The sequence below is a fragment of the Chlorocebus sabaeus genome, chromosome 24 (genome assembly GCF_047675955.1).
Source record: "Chlorocebus sabaeus isolate Y175 chromosome 24, mChlSab1.0.hap1, whole genome shotgun sequence".
Lineage (NCBI taxonomy): Eukaryota > Metazoa > Chordata > Mammalia > Primates > Cercopithecidae > Chlorocebus > Chlorocebus sabaeus.
Window position 1 is genome coordinate 40,373,064 of NC_132927.1, and position 26,863 is coordinate 40,399,926.

General features: G+C 38.3%; 1 protein-coding gene across 16 annotated transcripts in view; it reads left to right on the forward strand.

The window, feature by feature from the left end:
* SYNE2 (spectrin repeat containing nuclear envelope protein 2) overlaps nucleotides 1–26,863 on the forward strand; it is a 374,252-nt gene that overhangs the window by 157,106 nt on the left and 190,283 nt on the right. For all 16 annotated transcript variants that reach the window (XM_037984103.2, XM_037984105.2, XM_037984100.2 and 13 more), the window contains 15 exons: nucleotides 251–430; nucleotides 2,693–2,843; nucleotides 9,784–9,942; nucleotides 10,924–11,085; nucleotides 13,639–13,740; nucleotides 14,946–15,146; nucleotides 15,490–15,661; nucleotides 16,330–16,442; nucleotides 17,846–18,048; nucleotides 18,506–18,625; nucleotides 18,717–19,008; nucleotides 20,158–20,309; nucleotides 21,067–21,376; nucleotides 23,545–23,709; nucleotides 24,693–25,034. In XM_037984103.2, coding sequence (XP_037840031.2) covers nucleotides 251–430; nucleotides 2,693–2,843; nucleotides 9,784–9,942; nucleotides 10,924–11,085; nucleotides 13,639–13,740; nucleotides 14,946–15,146; nucleotides 15,490–15,661; nucleotides 16,330–16,442; nucleotides 17,846–18,048; nucleotides 18,506–18,625; nucleotides 18,717–19,008; nucleotides 20,158–20,309; nucleotides 21,067–21,376; nucleotides 23,545–23,709; nucleotides 24,693–25,034 — 2,824 coding nt within the window. The remainder of the gene's footprint in view (nucleotides 1–250; nucleotides 431–2,692; nucleotides 2,844–9,783; nucleotides 9,943–10,923; nucleotides 11,086–13,638; nucleotides 13,741–14,945; nucleotides 15,147–15,489; nucleotides 15,662–16,329; nucleotides 16,443–17,845; nucleotides 18,049–18,505; nucleotides 18,626–18,716; nucleotides 19,009–20,157; nucleotides 20,310–21,066; nucleotides 21,377–23,544; nucleotides 23,710–24,692; nucleotides 25,035–26,863) is intronic.

The following is a 26,863-nucleotide window of genomic DNA, read 5'->3' on the forward strand; positions in this document are numbered from 1 at the left end:
GAGATTGTGCCACTGCACTCAGCATAGGTGACAAAGTGAGACAAGCAAAACAAAATAAGACCGAAAAAAAAAATCAGAAAAATTCTGGAAATGCAAAGAGCCTCCCGAACTCTGTAACAGGAATGTGTAATATTGGCATTAACCTCATGAGGACAAATTAAGGTTACTGTGCCTCCCCAGGTTACCCATATGTGTGTTGAATCAGTGGTTAACAGTTGGCTATCAAACTTTTTTCTCATTCATAATCAAGGAAAAAATCATTAATCAGACTGGATAAGGTTCTAGATGAATATGAAGAAGAGAAGAGACATTTACAAGGAATGGCTAATTCTCTTCCACACTTCAAAGACGGCAGAGAAAAAACCGTGAATCAGCAGTGCCAAAATACAGTACTCTTGTGGGAGAATACCAAAGCCTTGGTCACCGAATGGTAAGGAAAAAAAGAATCCCTCTTGAATCTGAAAAATTGTCTGTAGCACAATTAACTTTTTCAAACTTCTGGGTTGAAAACACATCTCCGTGGACCCAAAGGAGGGCAAACATAAGGATTTCCCACTGGAGTTCACAGGGCCAGTGTCTGGGACAAAACCTAGAATTGTAGGTTATAGCCAGAGTGCAGCAAAGTGGTTCTCCATGAAGCATAACACGTACACAATACAGTGTGTTTATGCTCATTATCATCCCAACTGGGTTGGTTTCCTATTGCTGTAAATCACCAAGCAAATCACCACGTACTTAGTGACTTAAAAAGAACATGGATTTATTACCTTATGCTTCTGGAGGTCAGAAGTGGTAAAACAGGCTGCGTGAGGTGGGTCACACCTGTAATCCCAGTACTTCGTGAGGCTGAAGTGAGAGGATTGCTTGAGCCTACGTGTTTGAGACCAGCCTGGCCAACATGGTGAAACCCCATCTCTACAAAACATAAAAAAATTGGCCAGACATGGTAGCTCATGCCTGTAATCCCAACACTTTGGAAGGCTGGGGTGGCCGGATCACTTGAGGTCAGGAGTTCGAGACCAACCTAGCCAATACGGCGAAACCCCATCTCTAAAAAAATATTAAAAAATTAACCTGCATGCTTGCAAGTGCCTGTAGTCCCAGCTACTCAGGAGGCTGAGGTGGGGCCATCACTTGAGCCTGGGAGATTGAGGTTTCAGTGAACCGAGATAGCACCACTGTACTTCAGAGCGAGACCCTATCTCAAAAAAAAAAAAAAAAAAAATCAAGCTGTGTTCCTTCTGGAGGCACTAGGCAAGATTCATTTCCTTGCCTTTTCCATATTCTAGAGGCCTCCTGCTACATTCCTTGGCCTGTGTCCCCCTCCTCCATCTTTGAAGCAGCAGTGCAGGATCTTCAAATCTCTCTCTGCCCTCCGTTCTGTCATCACATCTCCTTTGACACCTCTCCCTGCCTCCCTCCCAGAAGGACCCTTATGATTACACCAGGCCCACACGGGCAATCCTGGATAATCTCTGTAGTTTAAGATCCTTAGCTTAATCACTTCTGCAAAGTCCCTTTTGCCTTGTGAGGTAACCTGTAAGGTAACATTCACAAGATCCAGGGATTAGGCCCAGGCATCTTTGGGAATTGGGAGCATTACTTTACCCCACGCGCCTATTTGAATGGGAGATGTTGCCTGTCAATAACTGCTGTGTTTCCTGCAGAGTCGGGGCTAGTTGCAAACATTTTCGTAATCTTCAGAATTCCACTGGGGTACACCTCCTGTTTCCTACTGGAACCTTAGTGTACAGGAGTCAAGATGAACCCTGTATGTGGTATTTGATCTAGTCTACCCTCTGACTTTACTGAGGAAAGAATTGAGATTCAAAGAGGCTAAAGTAACTTATCCAAAGTCTCAGACTAAGCAGTGCCCAGCTGTAGTAGAAACCAGGTGTCCTAACTGCCACATTGTCTCACTGCCTTAACGTTTTAAAAAGGACTAAATCCAGAATGAATAGATTAGATATTTAAAAGGCCAGGCATGGTGGTTCACACCTATATATAATTCCAGCACTTTGGGAGGCCAAGGCAGGTGGATCACCTGAGGTCAGGAGTTCAAGACCAGCCTGGCCAACATGATAAAACCCCGTCTCTACTAAAAATACAAAAATTAGCCAGGCATGGTGGCATTTGCCTGTAATCCCAGCTACTCAGGAGGCTGAGGCAGTAGAATTACTTGAATCCAGGAGGCGGAGGTTGCAGTGAGTCAAGATCGCACCCCTGCACTCCAGTCTGGGTGAGAGAGCAAGACTCTGTCTCAAAAAAAAAAAAAAAAAAAAAAAAAAAGAATAGATACAGAAACAACCTGTGACTTGCTGAATTGATACTGAAATAATCTGCCAGAGTTACGTTAAGGCAGCTCTGTTTTCTGAGATGTCTTTTGGTTAATGATGAAATTGAGATGCTGATTCCTTAGGGTGATGAATCCTGTGTTTCTTTGTAGACCTTATATCTGGTAACTTTTTAATGTTCACCTAGTGACAGTACTAATCAGAGATTATGCCATCTATTTGCCAGATATATTGATGTGCCATCATTCTTAGGTTAAATTGGTAAAAAATATTAAGAACCACATCAAGAGGAAAAGTCCTTTATGCCTTATTCATCATTTATGTGGTATACTTGCAAAGAGAAAGAATGGTTTTGCTATTTTTGGACATTTAGCTGTTGTATATTTTTCTATTCATAGTCTTGAACAATGTGGAAGAGTTTTGGAGCTCTTAAAACAATATCAGAATTTTAAAAGCATCTTGACAGCTTTGATTCAAAAAGAAGAGAGTGTCATCTCCCTGCAGGCTTCGTACATGGGAAAGGAGAACCTGAAGAAAAGGATAGCAGAGGTGAGTCCAGCTTCCATTAGAAAAAAACTGCACAGCGACCTCACTGACAGGCCTGGTAGTAAAGAGAGATAGATTAAGTCATTTTGAAACTTCATTTAAAAGAAGTTACTAGTGACCCTATTTTACTGGGTATCTAAAAATGTGTTGTATTTTATCACCAGGGCTGGAAAAAAGAAACAGGTGCCGAGTCGATGGTGGGTCTCTTCTGTTTGGGTTTTGATGTTGGGCTGTGTTTCTGCTCACGCCTGCTGCCACCTCTGTGAGGCTGTAACAGCCTTTGCACTGACTTTCTGTTTACAAGGAACCTGACCCTGCATTGCAGGCTTGACGGAAGATAGTGGGAAAATCCTCTCTGTTGTTAGTGGAGTAAGGAAAAATTAGCTTTTATTTACTCATTTTCTGTGAAGATGTGCAGGCTTATTACCACGTTCCTCCATCTGTGTTTATATTCTAAGAAGAGTAATATTTTTGGACACTAGGTGTCATTATTTTCTATGGTTTTGTGTGGTTATCAACCAGAGTGGCAGAAGAATTGGAATAGTTAGAAAAGAATATACTACACTGCACTCTGTGACTCTACACCAGAAAGTTTCTTTCTTCCCCTCCCCTCCCCTCCTCTCCCCTCCCATCCCCGCAATTCTCCTGCCTCAGCCTTTCAAGTAGCTGGGATTACAGGTGCATAACACCACGCCCAGCTAATTTTTGTATTTTTAGTAGAGACAGGGTTTTGCCGTGTTGGCCAGGCTGGTCTCAAACTTCTGACCTCAGGTGATCTGCCCGCCTCTGCCTCCCAAATTGCTGGGATTACAGGCATGAGTCACCACACCTGGCCTTTTTCTATTGATTTTATAAGTACTAAGCTAAAGTGCTATAAAGGTGTCAAAAGTATGTGAAATGTAGTTTGCTTGATATACTTGGCGGTTGGAAAGCAATTTTATTAAACTTTCCAGTTGTTAAGAGCAGCATCAGTGAAAGCTTAAATAGGACAATTTAGTCCTTATCTAGAACTATTAACCCTGAAGCTCAAGTGACACCCAGAATGTCAGGAATGGCCCTTGCCTGGGACCCACTTTCTCAGGCTTAGTTTCTTAGAGCTGGCCAGTCGGAAGCAGCCCTATTTAGATACCAGCTGTACAATATATGACTGTGTAGCTGGTTTCTTGTCAGACTTAATCAAAGCTGTCAAGACCATGAGCAGATAGTCACAGTTACTTAGATGTAACCTGTCTGGTTCCCTCTGGTGGAGGCAGCTTTTGGGTTTGGCTGGTCTTGGGATCTAGAAGGGCCCTGTCCTCATTCAGTAGATTTAAAGAGCTCTGGTTTCCTAGGTTCTTAGAGTCTCCAGCATGTTCAGCCTTACCAGATCCTCTTGGGCTTGTGTCCCAGTTCGCATAGCCACCCTTCTGCCGTGTCCCCGATAGCAGTCTCCTACCTTGTACTCTTGTTTTAGGATCAAGGTCCCTGCCTTACTCAACAGACCCTGAGACCCTCCCTTGTATGCTGACCAGATATCTAGTCGCTCTTGACTTGCAGCTTTTCTTGTTCGTGCAAATCCTCCTCACTTCTGGCGCCCTTCCTCAGCCCTGTTTTGATGAGTGTCAGTTACGATGCCCCATGCTGCGTGTGGCCTGTCTGCTGCTCTTCCCGCTACCCCATAACTCTATAACCTTGTAACTATAAACTGTACTTTCTAGATAAGTTATTTATCTGACTAATCAACTTCTCGTCACCTCCAGGGAGCTGACTCCTCTCCTGGGTGAGTCTCCCTAATCAGAATCTAGGCCCAGGTCTTGGCCTTTCTGCCATCATTAGCTCCTCTGTGGCTATCATAACTGGACCTCACCTCTGTCCTCAGCTGTATTTGGCAGCCCCAAGTCCAGAGCCTCCCCAGAAAGTCAATCTCTGTGGGTATGGAGGGAGTCCATCCAACCAGGTGAAGGAGGGCCTGAGAGTCTAAATGTGTTTCTCTTAAAAAATGCCATCCAGTCTTTCTGTTTGAGGCTAACTGTATTTCGGCCTTAATGATTACCTTGAAGTCATTTCTAGCCTTTTGAGATTCTGTAGCACAAATGGCCTTGCTTCTTATTGGCTTCTCTGCACCCTCCCCACTATCCCATCTCCTTCTAGACCAAGGTTTCAGCTTTAGTTTTGGTGAGTCAGTTACTCATTCTTCAGCTTTCCAGCTTCCCAACTTCTCACCTTCCACCTGAGAGTATTGTCATCCTCTGTTCTCTGTGTGCTTGTTGGTTTGTACCATTTTAAATTCTTTTCTGTTGTTAAAGTAGCATGTGAGGAGGAAAGAGAGACAAACATATACATTTAATCCACCATGTTAAACTTGTTATTTCACTGTTTCAATCACTGCATAAAACTGCCTGCCCTGAAGACATATTTGAAGTATGTATATAGCAGAAGTAAAAATTAATGAACTCTGCTTTGTCTGTACTCCTTATTCAACTGCAAAAGGTATTTTAAAAATTAATAAAATAATTATAACTACCTTTAAGAAACAACAGTCCCGGCTTTCCTTATTTTATTAAAATGAGAATTGTACCTCTAGTATATGGGTATTTATATGTTTGCTGAAATAATCTTTTGTATGAAAGATATGGAAGTTTTAATACACTAATATTTAATTCTTTTGTCAGGTTTTTAAAAATCTGTCTGAAAAAAAGCAGATTTTAGTACTAATTATTAACATAACTTTCAGTTAATTTTGTGATGACACAGGTACTATCTTCACAAACAGTCCATTTCTGTAACATGGATCTTTATCCTGCTTTGCAGCAGTACCTGGAATATGATACCACTGAGAACTTTTGTCCTTCAAAACTGTGGTAACCTGGATGTTTATCTAGGATATGGTGACAAAGTTCTACTCTCTTTAATGAAAGACAGAAGTGCAAAATGTTAGACTAGAAGGCTGGAATATCAGGAGACTATTAAAGTTTGGAAATGTCAAAGTGAGCCTAGTTCCCTTTATTTTACTCCTTCCATTCACTGTAAAACAAAACCCATAGTTCTGCCAATGCTAAAATTATACTTTCTTGCCCTTTCTTTTCTCATCACCCTGTGGAAGCTTATGCTAGTTTAATAAGAAAGTTCTTTGCAGGCAAAAAAAAATTTAGTTTGTTCAGTTAAATGAAATATATCAAATGAAATTTTTATTTAATTGAACAAACATTTTTGCTTAAAAATTTTTTTCCTCAATAATGTTTTTTTTTGGTATATTTAAGGAGTACAAGTGCAAGTTTCTTTTTTTAAAATTTTTAAAATTTTATTATACTTTAAGTTCTAGGGTACATGTGCACAACGTGCAGGTTTGTTACATATGTATACATGTTCCATGTTGGTGTGCTGTACCCTTTAACTCGTCGTTTACATTAGGTATATCTCCTAATGCTATCCTCCCCCCTTCCCCCCACCCCATGACAGGCCCCGGTATGTGATGTTCCCCTTCCTGTGTCCAAGTGATCTCATTGTTCAATTCCCATCTATGAGTGAGAACATGTGGTGTTTGGTTTTCTGTCCTTGTGATAGTTTGCTGAGAATGATGGTTTCCAGCTTCATCCATGTCCCTACAAAGGACATTAACTCATCCTTTTTTATGGCTACATAGTATTCCATGGTGTATATGTGCCACATTTTCTTAATCCAGTCTCAAGTGCAAATTTCTTACATGAGTATATTGTGTAATGGTGGAGTCTGGGATTTTAGTGTACCTATCACCCAAATAGTGGACGTTGTACCCAATAGGTAAATTTTCAGCCCTCACCCCTTTCCCACTGTCTCACCTTTTATAGTCCCCAAGGCCTATTATTCCACTCCATATGTCTGTGTGCCCCCTTTGCTTAGCTTCCACTTACACGTGAGAACATATCGGTATTTGACTTTCTGAGTTATTTCTCTTAGGATAACGGCCTCTACTTCCATCTTTGTGGACAAACATTTATTGTGTTCCAGTGCAGAGTTCTGAACCAGGAGAACGAAGACCTGGGTTTTGATCTCAGCTCTGCCAGTGTATCAATCAGCATCTAGTTAGAAGACAAACCTCCCCAGTTATTGATTTTTCATTTTAAAGATTTTATTTAATATTAATTTTTAAATTAGTCTTTATTTTGAGATAATGGTAGACTCACATACAAAAGTAATACAAAGAGATCCCAAGTATCCTATACTGAGTTTCCCCAATGGTAAAATCTTGTAAAACTAGAATATCACAATCAGGATATTGACATCAATACAGTCAAGATAAAGAACATTTTTGTCACTCCAAGGATTCTTCTTATTGTCATTTTCTAGCCCCATCTACTTCCCTCCTCCTCCCATCCCTTCTAATCCTGGACAACCACAAATATAGTCTCTATTTCTATAATTTTACTATTTTTAAAATGCTATATAAATGAAATTATATAGTATGTAACTTTGGGATTGGCTATTTTCACATAGATTATTCTGTGGAGATTCATTCAGGTTCTTCCATATATTGATAGTTTGTTCCTCTTTCTTGCTGAGCAGTATTCCATGGTATGAGTGTGTCACAGTTTAACTCTTCACCCACTGAAGGACATCTGGCTTCTTTCCAATTTTGGACTATTATGAATAAAGCTGCTGTAAACATTTGTGAAGGAGTCTTTGGTGAATATAAGTTTTTGTTTCTCAGTGATGCGTACAGGAGTGTGCTTGCTGGGTCATATGTTAATTGCACGGGGTTTTTTGTTTTTGTTTGTTTGTTTGTTTTTTGATGGAGTCTCGCTCTGTTGCCCAGGTTGGAGTGCCATGGCACAATCTTGGCTCACTGCAGCCTCTGCCTCCTGGATTCAAGCAATTCTCCTGTTTCAGCCTCCTGAGTAGCTGGGACTACAGGTGCATGCCACTACACCTGGCTAATTTTTTTGTATTTTTAGTAGAGATAGGGTTTCACCATATTGGTCAGTCTGATCTCGAACTCTTAACCTCAGGTGATCCGCCTGCCTCGGCCTCCCAAAGTGCTGGGATTACAGGCATGAGCCACTGCTGTAATGGCACTATCTGGCCTGCAGGTTTTTTGGTTTTTTGTTTGTTTTGTTTTTTTTTGAGATGGAGTCTCACTCTGTTGCCCAGGCTGGAGTGCAGTGGTGCAGTCTCGGCTCACTGCAAGCTCCGCCTCCTGGGTTCATGTCATTCTCCTGCCTCAGCCTCCCAAGTAGCTGGTACTACAGGCACCCGCCACCACCCCGGCTGATTTTTTTGTATTTTTTTAGTGGAGACGGGGTTTCACCGTGTTAGCCAGGATGGTCTTGATCTCCTGACCTCATGATCCGCCCGCCTCGGCCTCCCAAAGTGCTGGAATTACAGACGTGAGCCACAACGCCCAGCCTGCATGTTTATTTTTTAAGGAAACTGTCAGAATGTTTTTCAGAGTGGTTATACCATTTTATGTGCTTTTTCTGCATTAACTGACATGATTATATAATTTATTTCCATCAGCTTGGTAAAATGGTGGGTTACATTGATTGATATTTGGATGTTAAACTAGGCTTGCATTCCTGGAATAAACATTATTTGGTCGTGGTATATAATTCCTTTTTTTATATGTGTTGCTGAATTATATTTGCTAATATTTTGTTAAGGATTTCTGTGTAAATATCCCTGAGAGATATTGTAGTTTCTTTTTTGGTACTGTAAAACTGGTTTTCATAAAATTAATTGAGCGTGTTTCCTTCTCTTCAGTTTTCCAGGAGAGATTGTATATGATTGCTGTTAAATCTCTTTTAGATGTTTGATCAAATTCTCTAGTGAAACCATCTGGACCAGTAGATTTCTTTTTGGGGAGTTTCTACATTATTCATTCAATTTCTTTAATATTAATAGGGCAATTCACATTATGTATTTAATATTGGATGAGTTGCAGTAGTGTTTTTCAAAGTATCTGTCCATTTCCTCTAAGTTTTCAAATTTGTGTGTCTAAAGTTATTTGTAGCATTCTCTTATTATCTGCTTGATGTCTGTAGTGTCTGTAGTGGTATCCCTGTTTCATTCCTAGTACTGGTATTGCTTTCTTCTTTCTTTGCTTTTGTCAGTCTTTCTAGAAGTTTATCAATTTTACTGATCTTTTGAAAGAACTAGCTCTTTATTTTATTGATTTTTTTTCCTAATGTTCTTGTATTTTCAACTTAATTGATTTCTGTTTTAATTTTTATTGTTTCCTTCCTTTTTCTTGCTTTGGGTTTATTTTGTTCTTTTCTTAGATTCTTGAAGTGGTCATTTAGATGATTGATTTCAGATTTTTCCTCATTTTTAATGTATGCATTTAGTGCTATAAATTTCCCTCTCAGCAATACTTTAACTGTGCTACACAAGTTTTCATGTTTTATTTTCATTCCATTTGATGTATTTAAAAATTTCTCTTGAGACTTCCTCTTTGACTTGTATTTAGAAGTATGTTGCTTAGTTTCCCAGTGATTGGAGATTTTCCTTTTGAAAAAGTAGCATTTTGCCTTTTATGATAAAGTTAGAATCCAAGATGTCTTAGAGTTCTGTGTATTTTATTCAGATAAGTGCTTAGGTTCTTTGATATTAAAAAGATGATTCTTATTAGGCAGATGTAGGGACTGTCATTTTTTTTTTAATGCCATTGAATGCAGATGCTTTTTTTGGCAGGTAGAATCTTATTTCACATGGATAAGAAATATGGTTTTAGACCACTATAAAAATTTCATCATGCCAAGTGGGAGGAAATTTGAGTATAGGATTAACATTGAACCAATGGTTAGGATGCTAAAAACTTTTCATTGAGAAAGTGAGACAATAAAAGCCTACTTTAAAAAAGAACAATGTAAGAAGGTATTACGCTTTGTTGGATATTGTTTTTAAGCTCAATATCCAACAATAGAATTGTGATTCTTAGCTGTTTGTCTATATCAATATATCAAAAATAACTTTCATATCTTTTTTACAGATTGAAATTGTCAAAGAAGAATTTAATGAGCATTTAGAAGTTGTAGACAAGATAAACCAGATCTGCAAAAATCTACAATTTTATCTAAATAAAATGAAAACTTTTGAAGAACCCCCCTTTGAAAAAGAGGCTAATATTATTGTGGATAGATGGCTTGATGTAAGTGATAATTTCATTGACTGCAAATTTAATTTTGTTTCCAATTTTTTTTGTGTCTTTAGTATTTTTATTTAATTCAAGATTGGAAAATACTCATTGTAAAAATGTTCAAATTATATAAAACTTAGGAATTAATTTTAACCCCAGAGTTGGGACTACTAACAGATGGGTTCATCCTCTTGTACATATAGAAATACATACTTGACTTTTTAAAAATAAGTTCATTAATGTATTGCCTGTTCATGCAGTATACTGATGTTTAACTACATATTTAATGTAATTTTGGTTGAGTAGTAATGATATTACTAGTTTTTATTAATTACAAACTAAGAACTCATCTGCATTATGTTTTCGTCTGAGTTTTTAAAAGCACCATTTAACAAAAAAAAAATGTAGTTTAGAAATGAAGAAGACTAAACCAGGTGCGGTGGCTCACACCTGTAATCCTAGCACTTTGGGAGGGAGGCTGAGATGGGTGGATCACATGAGGTCAGGGGTTCGAGACCAGCCTGGCCAACATGGTGAAACCCATCTCTACTAAAAATACAAGTATTAGTTGGGCATGGTGGTGCATGTCTTTAATCTCAGCTACTCGGGAGGCTGAGGCAGGAGAATCATTTGAACCCAGGAGGCGGAAGTTGCAGTAAGCCAAGATGGCACCACTGCACTCCAGCCTGGGTAACAGAGTGAGACTCCGTCTCAAAAAAAAAAAAAAAAAAAAAAAAAAAAAAAAAAAAAAGAGAAAGACTGTGGATTTCAATTGCATATAAGCTGCAGCAAATCAGGTACGTTTTATTTTTTTATTTTTAATTTTTAAGAGAGAGAACTACATGATATGTTAAAGCAAATTTTTGTTGATGAATAAAGCATTATCTAGTAATAGTAAACTAAAATTTTATTTTAAAACAGTGTTTGACTGAAACAGTGGTTTTCAAACTTTTCACAGCTACATATGTTGTTTCTCTTTTTAAATTATGGTAGATAAATGAAAAGACAGAAGACTACTATGAAAATCTTGGTCGAGCTCTAGCTTTGTGGGACAAACTTTTTAACTTAAAAAATGTCATTGATGAGTGGACGGAAAAGGCCCTTCAAAAAATGGAATTACATCAACTGACTGAAGAGGACAGAGAAAGGCTGAAGGTAATTTAACAAATAAAATACATGCTTTTTTTGGTACACAATTGACATTTTTTAAAAAATTTTTTATGAATATAGTCAACAAACATATTAGGATGCTCATATGTGACTTTGTTATCAAGAAAATCACAGATATTTTTGGATCATTATTCAATTGTTGAATCTATTACCCTTACCACTACTTTGAAAGTATGGGATTTAGTAGGTCTATTGCTAGATCTTGTTATATAATAGGGAAACATGTGCTAGTATTATGTATCACAAATTGTTTTTAATATTTTGATAACTATCATGTAATTCTTTTCCTTTGTAATTCTACATTATTTAGTTTATGCTTTATTTTTAAAATGCTATTATGCAAGGGATCTATAGGCTTCACCAGATTGCCAAAGGGATTGGTAGCATGAAAAAGATGAAGAATTCCTAGCAACAGCGCCAACTAAATGCGTAATTGCTCCCGGGTAGTGATACAGACCCCAGGGTTGGCAGACTTTTTCTTTTCTTTTTTTTTCTGAGGCAGAATCTCATTCTGTCGCCCAGGCTGGAGTGCAGTGGCACAATCTCGGCTCACTGCAACATCCGCCTCCCGGGTTCACGTGATTTTCCTGCCTCAGCCTCCTGAGTAGCTGGGATTACAGGCGCACACCATCATGCCAGGCTAATTTTTTGTGTATTTTTAGTAGAGACAGGGTTTCACTATGTTGGTCAGACTGGTCTTGAACTCCTGACCTCGTGGTCCGCCTGCCTCAGCCTCCCAAAGTGCTGGGATTACAGGTGTGAGTCACAAGGCCAGCCAGTAGACTTTTTCTTAAAGGGCCATATAGTAAATATTTTAGGCTTGTGGATCATTTGTCTCTGCCACAACTGTTCACCCCTGCTGTTGGAGAATGAAAACAGCGAGAGACAATATAAATACTTGAAGGTAGTTGGTTTCCAGTAAAAACTTTATTCATAAAAACAGGCTATCAGCCCTCTGGCTATAGTTTGTTAACCTCTGATCTAGACCATGATTATAGATAGCTTTCTTCTTATTTGAATTAAACAATGCCTTATAAAGATTAGAAAAAATACATGGCTATGTATCACCATATTTATAGAGCTTCAAGAAAAACTACTTTTTAAAACAACAATCTCAGGTTGTGGCATCTGGAAAGAATCAAAGTTATTTCTCTTTCAACTCTAGGAATAATTCTTCCTAATTGCTTGTTTGTTTACATATTACTTGTTTGAATCATATAAATTTGTTGTCAGCTGGGTGTGGTGGCTCACGCCTGTAATCCCAGCACTTTGGGAGGCTGAAGCAGGTAGATCACTTGAGGTCGGGAGTTTGAGACCAGCTTGGCCAACATGGTGAAACCCTGTCTGTACTAAAAACACAAAAATATTAGCTGGGTGTGGTAGTGGGTGCCTGTAATCCCAGCTACGTGGGAGGCTGAGGCAGGAGAATAGCTTGAAGTGGGGAGGCAGAGGTTACAGTGAGCAGAGATGGTACCACTGTACTCCATCCTGAACGACAGAGGGAGACTCCGTCTCCCAAAAAAAAAAAAAAAAAAAATTTGCTCTCTTGCTAGGTCAGAAAACAGCCGACTGTTGACAGTTATATATGGTTCAACGCAACATAAGAATGTATGCTAATGCCTCAAATCTTATTTTGTCTCTAATTCTCACTTTTATTCTCTTTTTTTTTTTTTTTTTTGAGACGGAGTCTCGCTCTGTCGCCCAGGCTGGAGTGCAGTGGCCGGATCTCAGCTCACTGCAAGCTCCGCCTCCCGGGTTCACGCCATTCTCCTGCCTCAGCCTCCCGAGTAGCTGGGACTACAGGCGCCCGCCACCTCGCCCAGCTAGTTTTTTGTATTTTTTTAGTAGAGATGGGGTTTCACCGGGTTAGCCAGGATGGTCTCGATCTCCTGACCTCGTGATCCGCCCGTCTCGGCCTCCCAAAGTGCTGGGATTACAGGCTTGAGCCACCGCGCCCGGCCTTTTATTCTCTTTTTAATTTATTTATTTATTTTTACACATTTGGAAAAAGTGTTTTAACTGTTTGGAGATTTCGAGTTTCCTGGATATATTATAATAGGTATTAAGTAAAACTATGATTTTCTAAGTATAAATGAATCATTTCTATTAAATTTGTCTTGGATTACAGGTTGTTTAAAAATCTGATGTTAAGAATTGTAAACTGACAGCTGTGGGCCAAAATCTGCTAAAATTGTGTGTGTATGTGTGTGTGTGTGTGTGCATGCGTGCGGATGCGCACACACGGGGTATGCAATTTATAAATATATTCATGAAATTGAATGCCTTAAGGCAGACTCTGCATTCTCTCATGGCACAGGCCTAGCCTTTCTCTTGTCTTATACCTAGACAGACCTTGGTTGTAGCATTTGCCTGACCCCTGAAGGCACTTGGGTTTGTAACTTCTAGGACACTGAGACACATGATTATGGGAAATTCAAGGGCTCTCTCAGTTTCTGTATATAAACACTAGTAATTATGGGTATCAAAAAATAAGGTATGAAATAAAAAGACACTGTCCTTTAAAATTACATGTTTTAGGAAGAATTACAAGTCCATGAACAAAAAACTTCAGAATTTTCTAGAAGAGTGGCTGAAATACAGTTTTTGCTCCAAAGCAGTGAAATACCTCTTGAATTGCAGGTAAGAATTTGTATTTAAAAGTTTCAGTTATTGAGGCTTCAGTAAAGCCATAATCATATCGCTGCACTCCAGCCTGGGTGACAGAGCAAGGCCCTGTCTCTAAAAGAGGGAAAAAAAGGCCCAATTGAAGATTCTCTATAACAGGGGTGTCCAGTCTTTTGGCTTCTCTGGGCCATATTGGAAGAAGAATTGTCTTGGGCCACACATGAAATACACTAACAATAGCAAAAAAATTTCATAATGTTTTAAGAAAATTTAGAAATTTGTGTTGAGCCGTGGATTGGACAAGCTTGTCCTATAGCCTCTAAAATAACGCTTGTAAACCATGCATTCTAAGCCTAAAATAAAATTAGCATCATTTATTCAATTCCTATGTTAAGTCCCACCAAATTTCTAATAGTGGGTATAGTTAAATATATTTATTCCATATTTAGCATGAATGATATTACATTTTTGTATTCCTTTATTTTCCCCTCACCTATTTCACAGGCCTCAGGTATGGAGGGCAAATGTTGCCTGTGCATCTATGTAAAGTAATGATGATTTTCTATGTGTTTCTTGGGTATAGGAAGGAGAATTTCACTCAAGTCATCCTAGGTTTATTATTTGCTAGTTGGGAGAAAGAGAGAGATTGCCCCAAGTATGATTTTCTGTTGTGTGAAGAGATTTGTTTTTGTTTTTCTTAGATCTAGGTGCATAGTGGTTGAATATGAGCGCTGGAATTAAGACCTTCTGGGTGAGGTTCTGGCTGTACTACCTACTAGCTTTATGATCTTGGACAAGTTACTTAACGTTCTTAAGCCTGTATTTTGTACACAAAGTGCTTACCACAATGCTGTGTAGATCATAAATGCTAAATAAAAAGCTGGCTGTTTAATTTTTTATTTATGTTTTTATGTTTTATGTCATGAGCACCATGAGATAGCACCTTAGTTAGTATGCTAGATTAAACTTGTGTTGAGGGGAAGGATCAAGTTTGTCTCTTAGAAAAAAGTCAGAATATCCATCTCAGTTTTTTATGTTATGCTTTATCCTTTGAAGGCAAAATTCAAATTGTATCAGTGACATAGAAAAATGTAGAACAGTGAGAAGAATGCATTTCACATCGAAATGAAGTAATCTCAACCCATTCTCTAGCAATACAGTTGTCTTAAATGTAGTTAAATAATGACCATTATACTACTTCATATGTTTCATGATTTCAGGTCATGGAGTCCTCTATTTTGAACAAGATGGAACATGTACAGAAGTGTTTAACAGGAGAATCCAACTGCCATGCTCTCAGTGGCAGCACTGCTGAGCTAAGGGAGGATCTCGACCAAGCCAAGACCCAGATCGGGATGACTGAATCCCTCTTAAAAGCCCTGTCTCCTTCTGACAGCTTGGAGATCTTCACTAAACTAGAGGTGCTACCCAGCTGCTTGTCTTCTGTGGTTCAGATATATTTTCACACTATTTACAGTTGTCTTGAGCTCCTAAGAGTTAATAAAAATAGAAAAAAAAAAGTTGAAGAAGAAAACTCAGAAAAACCACTTTTGTATATTTAACATTTTCATCTTTGAATTGCCTTGTGGATGATAATTAATTGATATTAACTTGCATTGTATCATACATTTACTAGCAGAGAGAAAGTGAATCCACTCAACTGAGAGTCATTGAGATTTTTACAAAACCATTGAGATCTAATATGCTTTGTGTAATTTGAGCCTGTTTTAAGATTTAATGGTTGTTGTTTGTTTATACCTTTAGGAGATACAACAGCAAATTCTACAGCAAAAACACAGTATGATATTACTTGAGAATCAAATAGGTTGTCTGACTCCTGAACTCTCTGAATTGAAAAAGCAATACGAAAGTGTCAGTGATTTATTTAATACCAAAAAAAGTGTTTTACAAGATCACTTTTCTAAGTTATTGAATGGTGAGTGCAACATTTCTCTTATTTTGTTTCTGGGACTCTTGAAGTGTGAATGTAGTACCATGATCTCAAAGGCTAATCTAAGCCTGACTTGGAGATGGTTTGCACAGACTACATTTAAGGAAATAATAATCAGTTAAATCTTTTGGGAGCAAAGACTGATTTATGCTTAACATAAATAACATCTAGTTCTTGCAAGCTCCAAATCTTTCTTTATTTCTTGAAGGTAAGTCACCAAGGTCCTAGTGTTTGACCCGCTCACTGTGGTTGGTGAGTCTGGGGAAATACTGGTGCACAAGCTCTCTGGGCAGAGTCTTTGAGTATCCTGTATGCTTGGACATTTGGTATAGAAAATACACTACAATTATTTGATTAATTGTAGTAAAAATACTGGAGGCATAGAACTGTATCCAAATAAAGAGGGAGGCTGGGCGCGGTAGCTCACGCCTGTAATTCTAGCACTTTGGGAGGCTGAGGTGGGTGAATCGCTTGAGCTCAAGAGTTTGAGACCAGCCTGGGTCTGAAACCTTGGTGAAAGGTTTCAGAGTTTATTACCACTTTCACGATGATGTGTATCTATGGCATGGGAAACAAGTTTCAAAATCTCTCACTTTAACAAGATATATGAAGTCTTCCTTGAATGAATAGAGCTTTTTTCCCCCCCCCCGCAGATCAATGCAAGAACTTTAATGATTGGTTCAACAACATTAAAATGAACCTCAAGGAGTGTTTTGAATCATCAGAAACAAAAAAGAGTGTGGAACAAAAGCTACAAAAACTTTCTGTAAGAGATATATGTACATTTTTTATAAAAATTTCCAATACTAAAATACTGGAGGCATAGAACTCTAAATAAATAGGGAGGCTGAGTGCAGTAGTTCACACCTGTAATCCTAGCATTTTGGGAGGCTGAGGCGGGTGGATCACTTGAGCTCAAGAGTTTGAGACCAGTCTGGGTCTCGAACCTTGGCGAAAGGTTCACTAAGTTTATGGTGAAACCTTGTCTCTACAAGAAATACAAAAATTAGCTGGGGGTGGCAGCAAGTACCTGTAGTCCCAGGTAAGAGGATTGCTTGAGCCTGGGAGGAGGAGGGTGTAGTGAGCTGAGATCATGCCACTGCACTCCAGCACTCCAGCCTGGGTGACAGAGTGAGACCCTGTCTCAAATAAAAAAGAAATAGAATAATAAGTACTTTGACTTACTAATATTTTCATATAAGAGATAATATTCCCAAATAACTTGGCCTTTTCCCAAATATTTAAGACTCTATTTATTGGATATGTGTACAAATGGCTTACAGAATCTCTGCTTTTACATATATTCTAAGATGCTGTTTAATTTAGTGTCCACTGGTGAATTCAGTTGTGTTCAAATCATGTTTGATAAAAAATAAAGACCTAATTTGGACTTTAAAATCCCCTTTCTTGAAAGAGGAATTTTGACTTGTTTATACATCTTTTCCCCGTTATATTTCTTTTAAAAATTGCCACTGAACTTCAGTACATTTCTGGTTGGAACGTGGTGGAGGATGTCCTGAAATGAAAGGCAGAGTTCATGGGGGCGTATGAAAGGCCTGTGGTACCCTAAAATCTTGATCACTTTAATGTTTTGAAGATAAGTTATGTTCTTAAGCTTATCAATGGCACTAAATGTTCCCTGTTTAATTCCTTGCTTTGATGTACCATTCTTTACTGATAGAATCACCTCTCTTCTCTTTTAACAATTTGAAGTCCCATCTTTTTTTTGTTTGTTTGTTTGCCTTTAATTTTCCCCATTGCATGGGCCTTAACAATTGATACCCAAACCTTGAAACATAAACATTGAGATAGAATTCTAATTTGGGCAACGTTAAATACAGAATAGTCTGTGGAGAAGTTGGACACAGCCAGGATAGGAAAATGTAACTTTCCTGGTCTTGCTCCTGCTGATCTTCCCAGTGGCTCTGTGTTACTTTGCTTGATATAATTCCTTGGAAGTCAGAAGTAAATGTAAATGTACATGTGCGTTCTAGAACTATTATAAATCATCTGCCATTGGAGAGAGCCACATCTCCATCACCCTTCTTTTGTATAGGATCTTAAGAAGGTGGAATGTCTGTGTACTGGTTTGGAAAAGTGTTGTGAGGGTGGCAGAGTCCACATTCAGACTTACCTGGAGATTGTAATGGACTTTTTGTCTTTCTGAAGGATTTCTTGACTCTTGAAGGAAGAAACAGTAAAATAAAGCAGGTGGACAGTGTACTGAAGCATGTGAAGAAGCATCTGCCCAAAGCACGTGTGAAGGAGCTAACCAGTTGGCTCGTGGGTCAGGAATTCGAATTAGAAAAAATGGAGTCCATATGCCAGGCTCGAGCAAAGGAGCTTGAAGACTCCTTGCAGCAGTTACTGAGGTAGGAAATAAAGGTGATATCTAAAAAACATGTTTTCTAACCATATCTTTATTTGTACTCTGCCTCAGCACAGAGAGCACTGGGATATGCAGTACACACAAATTTCACACAAAAAAGGTGTACTTTTCAATCCAGGTTTGGTGCTAGAAATATAAAAATTTGGGGAAAATCTTCACATTATCTAATGTAGCAAAGATTCATGGGATAGTCCGAAAAAAGTTTTCTGTTTGTTTCCTGTTCTCTATGAGACATTTGTGTGGTTTTCTTTAATACTATAGAACCCCGCTATCATATAGGCTGTTATTTAGATTTTGTTATATTACAAATTAAATTCTCTCTAAATTGTAACAAACATATTATAAAAACCTGGTTGAGTCACAACGTTTGTGCCATCCTTTTCTATGGTATAAACACTTTTTGCTAATTTTGTATTTAAATGTGGGTAATGCTCTTTTAGACTCCAGGATGACCACAGAAACCTGAGTAAGTGGATGACTAATCAAGAAGAAAAATGGAAAGGAATGGAAGAATCAGGGGAGAAAACTGAGCTGTTCTGCCAAGCTTTAGCTAGAAAGAGGTATAGCTGATCTTGTATGAAATATATTACCTGGGAATATGGTTTCTTCCACGGTGTGGTTACTCCTATAAATGGTATTTGGAATTTACAGCGAACAGTTTGAATCTGTGGCCCAGTTGAACAACTCTTTGAAGGAATATGGGTTTACTGAAGAAGAAGATATAATAATGGAGTCAACATGTTTGATGGATAGATACCAGACATTACTGAGACAACTAAGTGAAATCGAGGAAGAGGATAAGTTACCACCCACAGAAGACCAGAGCTTTAATGATCTTGCACATGATGTAATTCATTGGATAAAGGAGATTAAAGAGTCCCTTATGGTTTTGAATTCATCCGAAGGCAAAATGCCACTTGAGGAAAGAATCCAAAAAATCAAGGTATAACTATGGAAACTAAATTTCAGAAATCTGAGTGAACTCTAGTTTTGAAAAGATTTAGAGGAAATCTAAATGCTTCTTAATGGAAAATCAGATCACTGTGGAATGGTTGAAGAAATTCAGATCACTGAGCTTACAAAAAAGAAGGGTTGTGACGAATCTAAAATTATTTCGATGCAAATGAAAGAGAGAAAGCATGTCCTGTCTTAGAGAGAGCAGTGCCTGTTGTCCATCTTCACTGAGTGCAGAAGAATTGAGATAAAGACAATGGGTCAGAGCTGCTAGTGGAGGGGAGTTTGCTGGGATGTCAAAAGAACATATGTCAGTGTAGCAGAAGCGTCAGCAATGTCGAGGCAGGGGAATTCTTCAGAGTGGATATGGTTCATAAAAGGTTATTAGATAGTGGGCGGGGAAAGCAAGGAAGTCTCAGGCTCCCTTGGGCTCCCTTTTTATCTAAGGGGAGATTCAATAAACAGTTTTAAAAATTAAAATTTAATTATAGTAAATTTAAAAATTCAATCACTAGATAAAAATACAGGAGACAGAAGCACTTGTGCTTAAAAAGAACTCTAGGAGAATTGAAATCACATTCGTCGAAGCATTCTTAGAGGAAGAAATGGTCAAAAATCGTGAGCTCTTAAGGTTGGTGAGACTTAGTAAATAATCAGAGTCATCTGGGATTATATCCAGACGTTTTCCCAGAGAAAGTGAGAATGAGAATTAATTATGTCATGATAGAGAAACAAGAGTTGGCATGAGGGACACTGCATTTTCCTATGGGAAGTCATAAGTCAATGCTTAGGTTATAAAAATGTCTTGTCAGATTGTTATCATAACTCTCCATCCATAAATAATAGAGTGGATAGGAAGAGGTTTTGCTGGGGTTTTGGGGGCATAAAGGAAGTATTGAAAATCTAGAGAAGGACAGGAATGCAGTCAGCTCAAACTGACAAGTATTTATGGAGAACTAACTGTATATAATGTGAAGAGAGGTATCTTTGTCTTTTGGGTACATACAAAAATGAAAAGATTATGTTGAAATATACACTACAGATAGAATCTCTATATGAAGCTTACAAATAAAGAGATACCATGTAGTATCTCTAAGTAATGCAAATGACATTATGAAATCTCTTTTATTTAATTCAGGAAATCATTTTGCTGAAGCCTGAAGGGGATGCCAGAATAGAGACCATCATGAAGCAGGCTGAGAGCAGCGAGGCCCCACTGGTTCAGAAGACCCTCACTGACATCAGCAACCAGTGGGACAACACACTCCATTTAGCTAGTACCTACCTAAGGTAAAGGGCATGCCTGCACCACTTGCATCATTTCCCATTGCCCAGTGAAGCCATAACGAGTATGTTTTGTCTGCCTCCTGGGTTTTGATATAGTATCTGCTGGAGAGAAAGTCAGTAATGTCAGGGACATCCACAGTGTCAGAAACAGAAACCAAAACCAGACAACCTCATTATCTGCGTGGTATCATTATAGAATAATTAATGCTCTTAAATATTTATTTTAAGAAATTCTTAAATACGTGAACATTGATAAGTGTTGGCTGAATCCAACGAATGTAATTCCAGTGAAAATTCTTAATTCATATCATGTCTACAATGGTACATTTTAATATTTAGAAATGTGAATTTTATGTTTTGTCTGAAGAGCCAATCAGATCTTAATTTTAAGCTATAGAAAGCATAAACTAGTTAGTTGGTTAATATATTGAATGTTTATTTTACTTTGTGAAGAAGTAAAATATGGGAAAATATAATTAATAGAAACTGTTGGGACTTGTTTGAAATCTAAATTATTAAATATTCTCTGGTCAAATTATGTAACAGAAAACAATTTTTTTTTAGTAATACTCCAATAATTTCTGTCTTGGTTTCTGAGCTGAACAGTGTTATTTAGAATGTTCTAATATCAAGAGTCTCTGGGAACAGTGTATATTGGTGTTATTTTAATGTTTATTAAGATGTATGTTACATAATATGCAAAATGCTAGTCCATTTTGCTAAATATCATTTCATTTATAAAATATTTTGTGAAATTTAGCCATCAAGAAAAGCTTCTACTAGAAGGAGAGAAATATTTACAAAGTAAGGAAGATCTGAGATTAATGCTCATAGAACTAAAGAAGAAACAGGAAGCAGGTTTTGCTCTACAACATGGTCTGCAGGAGAAGAAGGCTCAGTTAAAGATTTATAAGAAATTCCTCAAGAAAGCACAAGATTTGACATCCTTGCTAAAGGAGTTAAAATCTCAAGGAAATTACCTCTTGGAGTGCACTAAAAATCCCAGCTTCAGTGAAGAGCCTTGGCTGGAAATAAAGCATCTACATGAAAGTCTTCTTCAACAACTGCAGGTGAGGTGGTCAAAATAATGCTTTAAATGATTGTTCTAATTACACATAAGTATGCAAGACATATGTAGAACTTTCTGTTGTTGTTCATTTTGTTTTATTTTATTTTATTTTATTTTTTGAGACAGGGTCTCTCTCTTTGCCCAGACTGGAATGCAGTGGCATGATCTCAGCTCACTGCAGCATCAACCTTTGTGGACTCAGGTGATCCTCCTGCCTCAGCCTCCCAAGTAGTTGGGACTACAGGCATGCACCGCTATACCTGGCTCATTTTTGTATTTTTTTAGAGATGGGGTTTTGCCATTTTGCCCAGGCTAGTCTTAAAATCTTTGGCCTCCCAAAGTGCTAGGACTACAGATGTGAGCCACACCTGGCCTGTTGTTCTCTTGGTAAACTGAGAGCTTTCTAATTTAATTGATCTTGTTTATTTATTTTTTTGTTTGTTTATTTTTAGAGACAGTGTCTTGCTCTGTCACCCAAGCTAGAGTACAGTGTTGCAATCATAGTTCACTGCAGCCTCGAACTCCTAGGCTCAAGCGATCCTCCCACGTCAGCCTACCTGGTAGCTAGGACTACAGGCATGCGCCAGCATACCCAGCTAATTTTTTTATTTTTGTAGAAATGGGGTCTCGCTTTGTTGCCCAAGCTGGTCTAGACCTCCTGGCCTCATATAATCCTCCTGCCTCTGCCTCTGGAATAGCTCGGATTACCTGCATGAGCCACCGCGCCCAGCTCCTAATTTATCATTTTTAGATGAAAATCCTAACTCTCAAGGATGGAGGAATAAATCCAGCTCATTTTGCTATTGTATTATTTGATGATGATATTATATTCTCTCATCAAAATTCCCCTCTTTGGGGTAGAATGGGTTAAGATTTTTCAGGCATCTCTATGAAGGTAACAGTGTCAGTATTATCCATCCATCCATCATCTATTGTTAGTAGTTTATGTCAGTTATCTTATATCCACCTTCTTATCAGTGCCCCTCCCTCAGCTCTTCCTGTCTGATCTTCAGTAAAATAATTACAAGGTAGGCTGGGCGCGGTGGCTTACGCCTGTAATTCCAGCACTTTGGGAGGCCGAGGCAGGTGGATCACGAGGTATATATTACCTGGGAATATGGTTTCTTCCACGGTGTGGTTACTCCTATAAATGGTATTTGGAATTTACAGCGAACAGTTTGAATCTGTGGCCATCCAACAGGAGATCGAGACCATCCTGGCCAACATGGTGAAACCCCGTCTCTACTAAAAATACAAAAATTAACTGGGCATGGTCGCGGGTGCCTGTAGTCCCAGCCACTCGTGAGGCTGAGGCAGGAGAATCACTTGGACCCAGGAGGTGGAGGTTGCAGTGAGCCGAGATTGCACTGCTGCACTCCAGCCTGGTGACAGAGCAAGACTCCGTCTCAAAAAATAATAGTAATAATAATTACGAGGTAAAATGTCAGCTTGTCCTGAGGGAGTATATTCTTTTAATAGAACTGTTTATAATTTTTCATACACTGAAAGCCAGATGCCGTGTAAAGATTGCCTGGGTAAGAAATCCTGCTTGTCCAGATAGCAAAAGTTGGGCAGGGGTTAAGATAGACCTGTTCTTCTGTAAATTGTTTAGTAGTTGCTGCTTTTTGATCAGCTGTGGTCATTGTATTTTCCTATCCCAGGGAGAGAAACTAAAGGTGGTTTTACTTTTGAGTTAAGATTACATTTTCCTAACACACAAGTTTGGAGTTTGATTTTTAAGACATGAATCTGAGGTTAGTTTGATCTCATATGGCCTCATTTCCAAGTGTGGAAATTGGTAATTGGTTTTATTGCAAAGGATAATTAAGGAAGCTACTTTATCATCAATGTTTAGGATTTAATGATATAATTTGTAGCTATTTCATTTTATAAACATCTTGACAAATAAATTATCTTCATGAAGGGGAAATGAAGGCAAAGAAGTATGGAAAAAACAAATTGTTTTCAATAAGAGTCATTTTTGGCCGGGGGGAGATGGAGACTTTGCATGAAATATCTCAAACTCTAAAATCATAACTCTAATTTATAGCCCTATTCCTGTTTCAAGATGAAACTTGTAAACAGCTATTTATTAGTCATTTAATTATTTTGTGAGTGAAAAAAATCAGAGAGAAATAGTTTGTAAATTGTCTGTGGCTTTATTTTTAGGATTCTGTGCAAAACTTGGAAGGTCACGTTCGAGAACATGATTCATACCAGCTTTGCGTCACAGACCTGAATACCACATTGGATAATTTCTCCAAGGAATTTGTCAGTTTTTCTGATAAGCCTGTGGATCAAATAGCGGTTGAGGAAAAATTGCAGAAACTGCAGGTACTAAACAGTGTCCAGACATGATAGACATTAAAAAAAAAAAAAAATCAATGTTAATTACAATGTAATTAATCAGTGTCCTCTGTCAGAAATTCCACTGGTATTCCGATGACTCTTAGGTAATTAAAGCTCTGACCAGTCATAATAAATGAGGATGTCTTTCTTTAGTGGACAAATCCATTTATAATTTGAATTGACCCTCACTTGGTGGGCCCTCAGAGACAGTTTTACCCACTAGACTGTAGGACCTTGAATGGCCTGTATGTTACTCCTTTATGTAACTTCGAAATCTATCCTAGTACTTGGCTGTTAGTTGGATGAATGAATGATTGAGTGAATGCTTCTTGTGTAGCCCATTAGGATAACTATGACTGATAAATTGTACATCGTTCACCTGGATTTATTCTAGTTCAAAGTAGCTGCTGCAGTACATCAAATTCCTTTTGAGTCTAGAGTTTTAAAATTAGTCATATTTGTTTACGCATTTATTAAATATTGATTTTCTGCTATATTTAAGATAGTACACTAGATGAATTTCTCATCAACACAAAGTTTTGCTCTGAATTTTAAATATTAGCATTAGATTCATGTGGGTACATTCTAAATGATTATTCTTTTTAATACTTTTCACATAGTAGGCACCTATTATTCAGTGTTTTGATTGTATGACAAAGACGTATCTTGAACAAAACATATGTATTCAAGGAATATCTATGATTGCCTCCTGTGTTGTAAGAACTGTGCTGTGAAATTTTTCTAAATTACTTGTTGCAAACATTTTAGTATCTTAAAATACCTATTTGAGAATTTGATCCAAGATGCAACATGGGTTTACATTTTGCTCAAGTTTCTTCTGTGTGATACAAGTTGTTAAGATTTTAAATATTTCCACTGGTGAAGCAAGAGTACTCTGTGATTTACAAAAGTCAATTAACTTTTGTGGCAATTGAATGGAGATATAACAATCTTTTCTCCACTCATAGGAGCTAGAGAATAGACTCAGTTTACAAGATGGCACATTAAAGAAGATTTTAGCTTTAGCAAAATCCGTCAAGCAAAATACATCTTCAGTGGGGCAGAAGATTATTAAAGATGATATAAAATCACTTAAGTGTAAACAAAAAGATTTGGAAAACAGACTTGAATCTGCTAAGCAGGAGATGGAATGTTGTCTCAACAGCATTCTCAAATCAAAACGCTCAACAGAGAAGAAAGAAAAGTTTACTCTGCCAGGCAGAGAGAAGCAGGCCACTTCTGATGTGCAGGAGTCTACTCAGGAATCAGCTGCAGTGGAAAAGTTGGAGGAAGACTGGGAAATAAACAAGGTAAGTGCTTGTGATTGCACTTTCAAGACAGTGAGTCTGAGAATGAAGAGGTATTTGGCTCTGAAAAGAGGGTCGTGAATCAAGCATTCTGATTTCATAATTAAATCTTCAATGTCCTGGCTATTTATGAAGCCTACTTGTAAAAAGAGCTCTTAGAAAATTGTCCAGGATTTCAGTGGTGAAATATTACTGTTCAGTCTGTTAAAATGTCAGTCATCAATTTAGCTTTGTTATTCTCTGATAGGTAATCAGATGCCGTTTCTTGGGTCAAGAGCCCAAAGGCAAATTAGAAAAGGCGAAAGAAAAGAAAATGTGCATTACCTATTTTCTCAGGAAAAAAATCCAAAATCCCAATTTTGGGGGGGTTGATTTCATAGTGAAATCAGAGACTGTTGAAAAGGATAGTTTCTTATCTTTTTCTTCTTGTGTTAACCCTCTGTTGTTAGATCACTTAGTGTGAGGATAGCAACATTTAGGCTCCTAGTTTTCCCTGAGGAGAAGAAAGAAGAATGTTTTCTTGTTTTCACTGTAAACAATCACATGGATACATTTCTTGCGGCTCCTAAAGTGCTTTTTCATAGGTTACAGATTGAAATGGGAATCGCACAAAGAGAGATCCAGTAAACTATATTTGAGAGGATCTCCCTGGCACGCAGCTTCTCACAGTCAGGGTCCAGTGGGACAATAGTGAAGGTTAGAACATTCAGGTATGAGTTCCCATCAGGTTTTTAGGGAGTACGTAATCAACATGAATAAAGAGAACATGCACTTTTGTTGTCTCCCTAGAACAGAAATGCATGGAAGATTAAAGGAACCAGGCAGGATTTTCTAAAAAATATGTAAAACAATGTGAAATGCCTATGGAGCGTCTCTCTGTGAGGAAAGTTTTTTAAACAAATCCCACAGTGTTAGATATTGCTAAGGAAATGTGTCAGGCCGGGCATGGTGGCTCACATCTGTAATCCTAGCACTTTGAGAGGCCTTGGAGGATCCCTTGAGACCAGGCTGGGCAACATAGCAAGACCCGTGTCTACCAAAATATAATAATATTAATAACCGGGCATGATAGTGCACGTCTATTAGCCCAGCTCCTTGGGAGGCTGAGATGGGGGATCACTTGAGCCTAGGAATTTGAGGTTACAGTGAGCTGTGATTGTGCCATTGTACTCCACCCTCGGCGACAGAGTGAGACCCTATCTCTAATCTTTTTTTTTTTTTTTTGAGACGGACTTTCACTCTTTTTGCCCCGACTGAAGTGCAATGGCGTGATCTTGGCTTACCGCAACCTCCGCCTCCCGGGTTCAAGCGATTCTCCCGCCTCAGCCTCCCGAGTAGCTGGGATTATAGGCATGCTCTACTACGCCTGGCTAATTTTGTATTTTTAGTAGAAGACGGGGTTTCTCTAAGTCTTTTAAAAAGGAAATATGTCTTAGAGGATTAAGAGATCAGTGAGTGATGTTCTTGATGTTGTGTGTGTAAAAGAAACTTTTAAAACAGTATTTAAATAGCAATAGATAGGCAAGAGTTAGTGGCTCACACCAGTAATCTCGGCATTTTGGTGGGCTGAAGTGGGAATATCACCTGAGCCCAGGAGTTTGAGATCAGTCTGGGCAACATAGGGAGATCCCATCTCTACAAAAAATTTAAAAATTAGCTGGGCATGGTGGCTTGCACCTGTGTTCCCAATTATTGGAGAGGCTGAGGTGGGAGGATTGCATGAGCCCCGAAGGTTGAGGTTGCAGTGACCATGATTGTGTCACTGTACTTCAGCCTGGGCAACAGAGCAACACCCTGTCTCTAAATAAATAAAATGATAAAGTCAAAAAGGA